This window comes from Henckelia pumila, chromosome 2 (genome assembly GCF_033568475.1).
Source record: "Henckelia pumila isolate YLH828 chromosome 2, ASM3356847v2, whole genome shotgun sequence".
NCBI classification, from domain to species: Eukaryota; Viridiplantae; Streptophyta; class Magnoliopsida; order Lamiales; family Gesneriaceae; genus Henckelia; species Henckelia pumila.
The window spans coordinates 16579973-16590848 of NC_133121.1; the positions used below are offsets into that span (position 1 = coordinate 16579973).

Here is a 10876-nt window from a genome sequence, read left to right on the forward strand (position 1 = left end):
TTCTTGTTCATGCAATTAAAAAAAAAAACACACTCACACAAATGTCATGTCAGTTTACACTGAAAGGATAGTAAAAAAGACAATATATTTTAGTTTATGAATTTTGTAATCCAAATGAATAAATATTCAATTGGTGGACTAAAAAAAAATGTATTGGTCCAAGGCCCAAGGGGATGATGTGATTTGAAGGCGCGCATGGCATGGACATCATCCAAAGCAAAAGTTAGAATCGAAGGCTAATTTGTATTCTTCCAAAATATAATTCAATTTTACTTTGGATTTGTCGTCTATTATTTGTTTGGTGTAATAAAAGTAGATTCCTATACATATTACCTATCCCCTCCTAATACACGCACGGTTTCAAATCATGCGTACTCGGATGTCATCTATTTTTGACATTTACGAGTTCTTTACTATTTGTCTTCTTGCCATTTTGCTTCCAAATTTAATTGTCGCTTCATTCGATTTTAATTTCTTTTAAAAAAATCATTTCTTTTCATGAAATCGTAATTGTTGTATGATAATCGTCCTATAAAGTTTTCGATGTTTTCTTTTTCTTCTTCTTTTTTTTAGAGTTATTTCACCAAAACTTGTCGAAATATGAAGGAAAAAGGAGCAAACACAACACAAAGTTTTATGCAGTTTTCGGGAAAGATGAATCGCTAAGGAAAAAGAATATATCGATGTACTCTCCAAAGTCCAAATTGGTTTGAGTGGATGCTTCAAAGCCCAACAAGATTAAAATCTTTAGAAAAACAAGAAAAAAAAAATGTTTGCACAAATCATCATTTCTATTTGGGCTCAGTTTTAAACATGATTTCTCATTGTTTTCCACATATATATACAAGTGGGCTAGCTAGATTTGGTTAAAAGGCATATATGCATCCAAAAGTACAAAATTCTACAGAGTTCATAATTAATAATAAAATAATAATAATGTTTAAACTCTTGAATTTTCGTTCTGCATATATGATTTGGAAAAAAGGGATGGCAGAAATTAAAATCATGAAAAAAAGGACGGAATTTCAGGTCCACAACTCTTCAGTAATTAATGATCGGAAAGCTTGCTACACATTGTTACAATCAACCTAAGCTCTCTCGCCTCTGATCCTTCGAGCCAACTGGATATCTTTGGGCATGATGGTGACCCTCTTGGCATGAATGGCGCACAGATTGGTGTCCTCGAACAGACCCACCAGGTACGCCTCCGCAGCCTCCTGAAGCGCCGCCACGGCCGAGCTCTGGAAGCGGAGATCGGTCTTGAAATCCTGGGCAATCTCCCGAACCAACCTCTGGAAAGGCAGCTTCCTGATCAGCAACTCGGTGCTCTTCTGGTACTTCCGGATCTCACGAAGGGCAACGGTCCCAGGGCGGAAGCGGTGGGGCTTTTTCACTCCTCCGGTGGCGGGGGCGGACTTTCTTGCCGCCTTCGTGGCCAGCTGCTTCCGGGGTGCCTTTCCTCCGGTGGATTTTCTTGCGGTTTGCTTCGTTCTTGCCATTGGATTGGGAGTGAAAGCTTTTGATGATTTGGATTTTGGTTTGTAGATTTGTGATAAGGAAGCTCGATGATTGATGGGAAATCTTTGTGGGGTTTATATAGGATGGATCTGAGAAATTTGGTGTCATTATCGAGCGGCAAGTTTTGAAATTTTGAAGATACGTTAATCTCTGCTGTTGGATTGGATCCTTAATCGACGGTGCACGTTTCTTGAACCCATTGACGATCCGAGTTTATTCTTTCCAGCCAATAAGAGAGCAGAATAGGTTCTGGAGTATTTATCACCGTTGTGTTTTTTTGAACGGTCCAGATTTGTTTTTTGTATACTGTGTTTTTAAGAATTGTTTTTTATTATTCAACTATATATTTTTACATGTATCCAAACCTCCATTTAACAACAATTTTTAAAAATGTTTTAAATATGTTGTAAGTGAAAAAAAACTTATATATGTGTTCAGATAAGATTTTTCAAATTTTTTTAAAAGAACGATTTCAAATTTATTTTTTAAAAAAATAATTGAAACGTGTTTTTTATATTTTTAAAAATAAAGGCAATAATATATGTCAACAACATTACTTTTTTATTGTGAAAAGATTTTTTTACAAAACTATGATTTAAACAGATATCTGTTTTTAAATCAACTTTGAAAACCTTTTAAAAAATTGATTACTGCGATTCCAAAAAAAAACAAACACTCCCATGAGACGGTCTCATAAGTTAATTATGTGAGACAAGTCTCTTATTTGGGTCACCCATTAAAAAGTACTACTTTTTATGCCAAAAGTATTACTTATTATTGTAAATGTGGGTATGATTAACCCGTCTCATGTATGAGTCTGTCTCACTGGAATATTACTTTTTATGCCAAAAGTATTACTTATTATTGTAAATATGGATATGATTAACCCGTCTCATGTATGAGTCTGTCTCACTGGAATATTACTAAAAAAAAAAATGATTACTATCAAAATATATTCCTCCATAGTTCCACTTCTTAAGTCATCCCCAAATTTATTGTTTTTGTCTTTTCATTCATTTGTAATTGGACTGTCGTTTCAATAAATTGATGTAATCGGTTTAACGTAAAAAATTTAATAAAAAAATAAATTAGAGCCTTCTTCTTTTTTATTTTATGAAATCCCGAACTTTTAATTATCCGGAGCGTATATATGCATGATGTATATTATTTCACATATATATCTATAAACCAAAAATAATAATCTAAATTATATTAATAATTTATTTAAATTTAACAGTAATTTTTTTAGGGATTTAGCTGTAATTTTTGAAAGTTAACATATATGGACGATTTTTGGGTAGTTTTGAAGATGTTCGCTGAGGTAGTTTTCATTTTTTTTCAATTTTATATGAATTCTATATTGTCTATACTATACTATAAAAATAGATCATCTATTAGTAACTACCTTGTTATATATAGCCACTATTAATTTGCAATAATAATTCTTATTTTTTGTTTATTCATAATTATTTATTTCATTTAAAACTAATTCATGAAAAAAAAATTACTGACTATTTTTCCAAGTTAATTATCTCAAAAAAAATAAACCAAATTTTGTAATAATCTATTTTTAAAAATAATAAAAATAAATCAGTCATTTTTTTCATATAATATAATATATTGCACATGTAACGAATGTGTCTATTTCACTAGTAGTAGTTTATTCATAGGATGAATATATGTAGTTATTGCTTTTTATAAAATGATCCCTGTTCCTAACTTGGTGTACTATATAGCCAAGGACTTTTAAGTGAAAATCGAATATCTGCATAAGCTAATCAGATATCAAATCCAATGATATTTTCAAATGAAAAATCGTTTAAACGAAATGAAAACTGTCCCTCGCTATTCCTTTCTAACATAATGTCAGATTCATCATCTATGCTAATCTCGCCCGAATCTGTTTCTCGTGCCAGACGAGGAATCCGATTTTCGTTTCCTACGTGCGTCGAACGAACCTCAGGTGTTGTAGTATCGGGCATGGTCCTAGATTGCCTGATCATGTCATCTATGCTAGCGAAATCTAAGGATCTGTCCCACAAGAACACATGAAGAAGGATCGCGACCTTAGCATGGCGGTGCAACGATAGCTTGTGGCTGAGTGAAACAGTGTCGAAACAGCGTATTGCACCAGTTGAAGAAACCATCCGTGGGAGTACTTTTTGGTTGGATATCCGCGAAACGACCAAGAGTCTTGATGCTTGGAATGCCAGTTTGAAGAGTTTATTGATCCCTGATCGAGCTGAGGGAACACCGTCGTCTTCTTCAACCGACGATATGTATATGAATCCCTGTTTCATTGAATATGCAATCAAACACATGATCCTCCATATATAATATATATATTATTTAAGGCTAGCTAGTTAGTATAGAGAGTGTGATAGTAGTAGTACCTCTTCGGTTCTGCTGATTGAAAATCCGAGCTTGGTGTCGGTTTTTTGGACTTTGATCTCCACCGGAATCTCTCCTGCTTGAGGGGAGAACCACAGACGGACTGCCCTGACCACACCGATGTCTACCCCATGGTAGTCTTCGAAACCATACAAACTAATGTTAGCAACCTTGGACAACTCCGAGAGAGATCCTGAATTTACAGTGGGGGAGGCTGTTTCTCCTGATATCTGAACAAGAATGGATTCAGTGCAATTACAATGACATATTGAAAGTTGCCACAAAACATTCTGTGTAATGCTTTGGCTGAATGGTGAAATTGGTGCAAGCTAAGAGTCCATTCTGTACTCTTTTAAGCCCATTCATGATTCATGTTACAGCAGAATTTCGATATAGAACGAGGGATTAGATTTACGACAAGCACGGTTTGATCGATAAGGTACGTGTAATGCTTTAAATGTGATGGGATTTGTAATTTACCTTGGTTAGTAGGGACTCGGTTTGGATATTTGTGAACAGAACAGGAACCCCTGATGCCTGAGCTGTGATGATCCAAGCATTGGCTCTGGCAAGCGTGTCTTCGAGGTCGTTGTAACGCGAAGGTGCCTTGTCGGAGGTTCTTGGTAAGAAGAGGATGGAGTAAAAACTGCTAGAATTCGGAATCAACAGCATCTCTCGCATTCTCTTTTCCCATGGATAAAACACATATCCATCCTCCAGTTCAGTTCTCTCTAGTGCATTCAACAGCCTCGAAATCCTTTCCCCTGAGAACAAGTTTGCATTTCAAGCCTATTGTGCTTTTACGTACTTTCTCATTATATCAACATATCATATATATGCAAGAACTAAAGTTTTCACAACATACACATTTCAAGAGACTAATTCTTTTCAAAAACAAGCTACCGGGAAAATTCGAAAAAGAGCTTATAAGCTCGAACTTAAGAGGGTGTTTGGCTAAGCTTATTAAAAAGAGCTTATAAGCTCCTAGAGCTTAAAAGCTATTTTACGAGCTTATAAGTTGTTAGAACTTATTTTAAAAATAAGCTGTTAAAATGTTTGGATAAACTTATTTTAAATAACTTAAAGATGTTGATGTGTTTGGTATTATAAGATCTTTTTATCGTTGAAATTACCAAAAAGGGTATAATTATATGAAAATAATGTTTCGAGTTATGCATATATGAAAATAGTTTTAGAATAAACATATATTAAAAAATAAATTTGTTATAATATTTTATTTTAGAAAAATTTATGTGATTTGGAATTTTTTAAAAAAAATAATATTTAATATTTAATTGGTGGAGGATATGATGAAGATTTATTAAAATATTTAAGGATATTTTAGAGAGATGAAATGTTAAAATAAGATCTTTTTGAAAAAAGTACCTCCCCCCTTACCTTTTTAAAAAGAGCTTATAAGCTGTCAAACAACTTATTTTGACAGCTTATAAGCTGTTTCTAAAAAAATTTACCAAACAGATCCGGGGAGCTTTTAAGCTCTAAAACAACTTAAAAGCTATTTTTAAGAGTTTAAAAGCTCTCCCAAACACCCTCTAAATTAATTATACTGGTTAAATGGTATCTAAAGGATTGTTTTTGTTATATTTCACAAAATTATTTTCTGTTATCTTCAAAATATTTAATTCTACAATCGGTTTGCTAAAATTCAAGAAGTTAAATAAGCAACGGAAAGAACATAGCTCCAAGCCTAAACGAAGGGTGGAGGAGGTGAAGGAACCCACATGATTGGTTGGTGAATAAAGATCAAATTTAATAAAACGAAACAAGAAAAAGACAACATCACACAGCAAGCAAAAAAACAAACGTTGAGATTGTAAATAAGTATATACTCAAATCAACCACTTATTCCAATTATAACACTCGGTTTTAAAATGTCAAAAGCGGTGGCAACCCAACTTTAGTAATTTTTTTATGGGAAAATTTCTCATACAAGATTCAGATAGTGTTTGACATTGTATCCCAAAAAATGCTCGTGAACTTGAAAATTTTGTGAAAGAAAAACTTATAAGCATTTTCAGAAAGCAACATCAAAACTTTAGTCCTTAAATTGGTCTCACGCTTGTCATCACATCTGTCGATGATTCTTGTCACTTTAGTAACTAATTAAATTAGTACTATGTGCACATGAAATGAGTTCATAGTGGGTGCAAGAATTGATTATATAATAATTATTTTTGTTACTAAATGATTTTTTTCAATTATATTAGATAACATCAGTCATCCAAATCAATGGTTCCGTTCTATCCCTACAACTTATATTTCCAATTTTAATCCCATAAAGATGACTTTTTTCCAAGAAAAAATTGATAAACATCGAACACTAACATGGCACCTTAAGCCTCTCTTTGGATTCACAGGTTGTTTGTCATACCAAAACATTTTGTCTGAAAAATTAAAAGAAATATTGATTCTTATTGTTGTGTCCAAACATTAAAATAATCTCCGTACTTTTTAATAGCAAAAAAAAAAAAAAAAAGGAAAAAAAAAACACACACACACACACACACAACGGGAAAGGTCCAAATATTTATATGTTCAAATATTTTTTAAATTTTTACATTCCCGAAACCAATAAATCAAATAATTATCCTGTTATACACACGAAATTATCCAAATTAATATATTGCTGTATATTAAAGTTAAACTCTCTAACCAAATATTGCGATAGCTAAATTTCTCTAAATTCAATATCTATCTCTAAATTTGAAATAGTAAAGAAAATTAACATGTAAGAACCTACAATTTTATCTTTCTTACAACCCTCTGCCAATTTCGATTAAATGTGGACGATTCTCTAAAATAAATAAATATTCATCACACGTATAAATTTCATAATATTTATGTATTATATTTTAAACACAGTCAACTTATACTGGTTATTCATTATTTTCAAGTTTCAACTCTACTAATGAAAAGCATCGAGCTTATAGCAGTTACCTTGCAATCTCAAGCACTCGCCCTCCGTCCGATCAACGAACCCGAAAGCATGATTCGGGTCATCCCCGCCCCGAAACACATACTGCTTCTTCCACCCGAACCCGAACCCGTTCCCGGGAACGATGAACCCCTGCATCTCCGGCAGCTCGTCCGGCCCGCGCCTCACCCGTACCCGAATCCTCGTCTCTCTCCGCCTGAACGAATCGCCTAGAATCTTCTGCACGCCGGCTCTCCCCTTGTCGAACTCGGAGATCACGATCGTGTCGCCGATTCGAATCTCCTCCACTATGTCTCCGGTCTGCGGCCTATCTCCGGCCATCCATCCGCCGCCTTTTAAGCACTCGACCGTTAGAAAAGTCGACGGAGCTTTCGCCGCCGGAGATGGGGCTGAAGAACTGGATCTATACGGTGAATCCATGGGCATTATTTTTGGGTGTGGAAGTTTGAAAATATATGATTTAGAAGCTGACGTTTGGATGGGATGGGGAGATATCTGATAAAAAAAAAAAAAGAAGAAAGTCAGCACCTTTTGTTAGTAATGAATCGCAAAACGATTGATTGTGTTATGATTAATTGATTATATAGTTTAGTTGGTGATTTTTGTATGAACAAATTTGTCGATTACTTACCAAATGGTTCGAGATTATTATATTGGTTGGTGTATTATAAGTTTATAATAGACAATTGTCACAAACCAACCATGCAATAGATAAATATATGATTTGGGTAAGTAAGTTTTTTTAACTTCTACAGTTATTATGTGTACTATTTATAATATCTTAAAGCAAAATATATATATAATTGTCACAAACAAACCATGCTCGTAATGTAAGTATTTCCAACTAATTATATGATTACTCCTTTTTCTGATGTTTGAGAGCACCGAAAATCATGTTAGAGTGAGTCACGTCGTAGATTAAGAGGGTGTTTGGGAGAGCTTTTAAGCTCTTAAAAACAGCTTTTAAGATGATTTAGAACTTAAAAGCTCTTCGAATCTGTTTGGTAAACCTTTTTAGAAACAGCTTATAAACTGTCAAAATAAGTTGTTTCAACTTATAAGCTGTTTTTTAAAAAATAAGGGGGTGAGGTTTTTTCAAAAAGATCTTATTTTAATAATCTATCTCTCTAAAATATTCTTAAATATTTTAATAAATCTCCATCACATCCTCCATCCATTAAATATTATTTTTAAAAAAAATTCTAAATCACATAAATTATTCTAAAATAAAATATTAGAACAATTTTATTGTTTAATACATGTTTATTCTAAAACTATTTTTATATATGTATAACTCGAAACATTATTTTCATATAATTATACATTTTTTGGTAATTTCGACGATAAAAAGATCTTATAATACCAAACACATCAACATCTTTAAGTTATTTAAAATAAGTTTATCCAAACACTTTAACATTTTATTTTTAAAATAAGTTCTAACAGCTTATAAGCTCGTAAAATAGATTTTAAGCTCTATGATCTTATAAGCTCTTTTTAATAAGTTTAGTCAAACACCCTCTAAGAAATAATGTGAATAAGTAGAATCATTTGTCTTTGATAAATCTTTTTTTTAAAAAAAATAGATCTCATAGTCATATCCACACACACACACACACATAATACATACATACATACATACATATATATATATATATACATACATACATACATACATATATATATATATATATAATACCAAAGACGGATCTCTTAGATGAATATCAAGTTATAACCACCCCAATTTTTTTTACATGTTGATGATACTGAGAAACGTGATCTCTTGGCCGAGCTAAGAGATCTGTCACGACCCTACAAGTTCTTGAAATCAACATCAACAATGTTAAGAGGGGCTATAAGATATTTTCAGCGTATCTCATCCGACGCTCAAGTCAGATGTGAGGGCATAAAATATATAGTAAGTGATATGTGTATATTCGAAGATTGGAACCCGTAACAATGAAACCAAACATGATATTTATAGGATAGACCACCATATTTGATGTCGTCCTACTTTAATTAGAACACGTGATCATAGGGATCGCAATTCCGCGAATCTCGGCAAGGATCTTGTCTGAATCCCCATCAAGATGGAAATTCGAATCTCCGAAATGATTTGGTTATCATTTGGCTGAGCCCTGCAGAGCTTCCACAATGGCCGACCTGAGAGTTTGATCGACCTCCCACTCGACCGACCTAGGATTCATGGTTAAGGAGTTGTGTGGATCTGCCATGGGAGCTCCGGTGAACCTTTGTATGTCTACTTATCGACTACTGAGGAGACAATGAGCTTTGTGCTCATCATACAGGACGGGGCGTCCCAGCATCCGATATATTTCTTCTCTCATGCTCTCAAAGGTGATGAGCTCAGGTATGCAGGAGTGGAGAAATTGGCGCTTGTGCTGATCATGACAGCTTGGAATCTTAGACCTTATTTTGTTATCACGCCCAATTACTGTGCTGACAAATTGCCCAGTGGAGAGGATCTTGACACATGCGGATGTGTCATGTCGGCTCCCATGACAGGTAGGCACAACTCCTTAACCATGAATCCCAGGTCAGCCAAGTGGAAGGTCGGTCAGACTCTCAGGTCGACTCCCATGGCAAGCCGACAGAACTCATTAACCATGAATCACGGGTCAGTCGAGTGGGAGGTCGGTTAGACTCTCCAGTCGGCCACTATGGAAGCTCTGCTGTAATCCGGACTTAGCCAAATGATAACCAAAATATTTCAAATATTCGACTTTCCATATTGAGAGGGATTCAGACAAGATCCATGTCGAGATTCGCGAGATTGCGATCCCTATGATCATGGGTTCTAATTAAGGAATGTCGGTATCAAATCCGATGGTCTCTCCTATAAATACCACGTTTTATTTTATTGTTACGGGTTCCAATATTCGAATATACACATATCACTTACTATATATTTTCTACCCTCACATCTGACTCGAGCATCGGAGGGATACGCCGAAAACATCTTCCTACCCCTCCTAAGACTCTCGCTATTGGTTTCAGGATCTTGTAAGGCCGGGACAGATCTCTTAGCCCGGTCAAGGGATCACGTTTCTCTGCATTGTCAGTGGCTAAAAGTAATGAGGGAAGCATATGTGAATTATAATAGCATAAATCAATTCTAATAAATATTAAATGTAGAAATATATGACTTACTAAAATCATATAATTAATAGTGACATTTAATAATAAACACTTAAAATGTAAAATATATGATCATTTTTTTAGCACTATAGTAAGAGGTAAAAATAAATAAATAAAATCCACCAATTTATAACTATCCTAGTATTTTAAAATATAGATGACAAATAACAATGAAATAATATGTTTTTGCGATAAATGATTAAGGTAGTGCTTGTGAGAATTTCTATAAAGTATTTTTTAAAAGAAAAAGCTGAGTGTTTCTTAAAAAACCTTCTAAACATTACTCAAGTGAAATTGTTGTACCTTCTCTCATTGACTTATAATTTTATTTTATTTTTAAAAAAAAAGATAAAAGAAAAGTTTCAGCTAAATACTTCATTTACTAATTTTTAGTTAAAAACCCATTTGGTAAAAATATAATAACTCATTATTAATTAATTGATCTTCATAATAAAAAATTTTAAAAAAATACAATTTCTCGTCGAAAATATGTTATATTTATTACCCACTCACGATTTTAAGAATTCATTGCATGTCAAATAGCCAACTCCTTGTTACAAAAATAAAATAAAAAAAATCTCACTGAAGCATCCCGCTCTTTTCTTTTCTTTCTTTCTTTTTCTCCTCCTTTTTTTTTTTTTAAACCAGCCGGATTTTAAGGCCCCATAAGCTAGCTGCTAGCCCATCTTCTCACATGGTCCACAAATTCTAAGGTCATTTAGGCCCAATTCTAAATCCAAGCCAACTTTTCATTTTTTTTTTTAAATAAACTAGTATTTCACTCGTGCAATACACAGAGTGTATCTCGTATATATTATATGATTAAACATTAGATAATACGAAAATTTTGAC

At 33.6% G+C, this 10876-nt stretch overlaps 2 protein-coding genes across 2 annotated transcripts; both read right to left on the reverse strand.

The window, feature by feature from the left end:
• Window positions 1–864: 864 nt before the first annotated feature.
• Window positions 865–1548, reverse strand: LOC140883897 (histone H3.2). Its single transcript, XM_073290514.1, has one exon. The coding sequence runs from the start codon at window positions 1497–1499 to the stop codon at window positions 1089–1091; it is 411 nt and encodes a 136-aa protein (XP_073146615.1). The 5' UTR covers window positions 1500–1548; the 3' UTR covers window positions 865–1088.
• Window positions 1549–3296: 1748 nt separating this feature from the next.
• On the reverse strand, window positions 3297–7385 carry LOC140877283 (uncharacterized). Its single transcript, XM_073280823.1, has 4 exons — window positions 6868–7385; window positions 4390–4673; window positions 3912–4139; window positions 3297–3809 (listed from the first exon to the last, which is right to left on the reverse strand). The coding sequence occupies exons 1-4, from the start codon at window positions 7289–7291 to the stop codon at window positions 3297–3299; spliced, it is 1449 nt and encodes a 482-aa protein (XP_073136924.1). The 5' UTR covers window positions 7292–7385.
• Between the last annotated feature and the right edge of the window lie 3491 nt (window positions 7386–10876).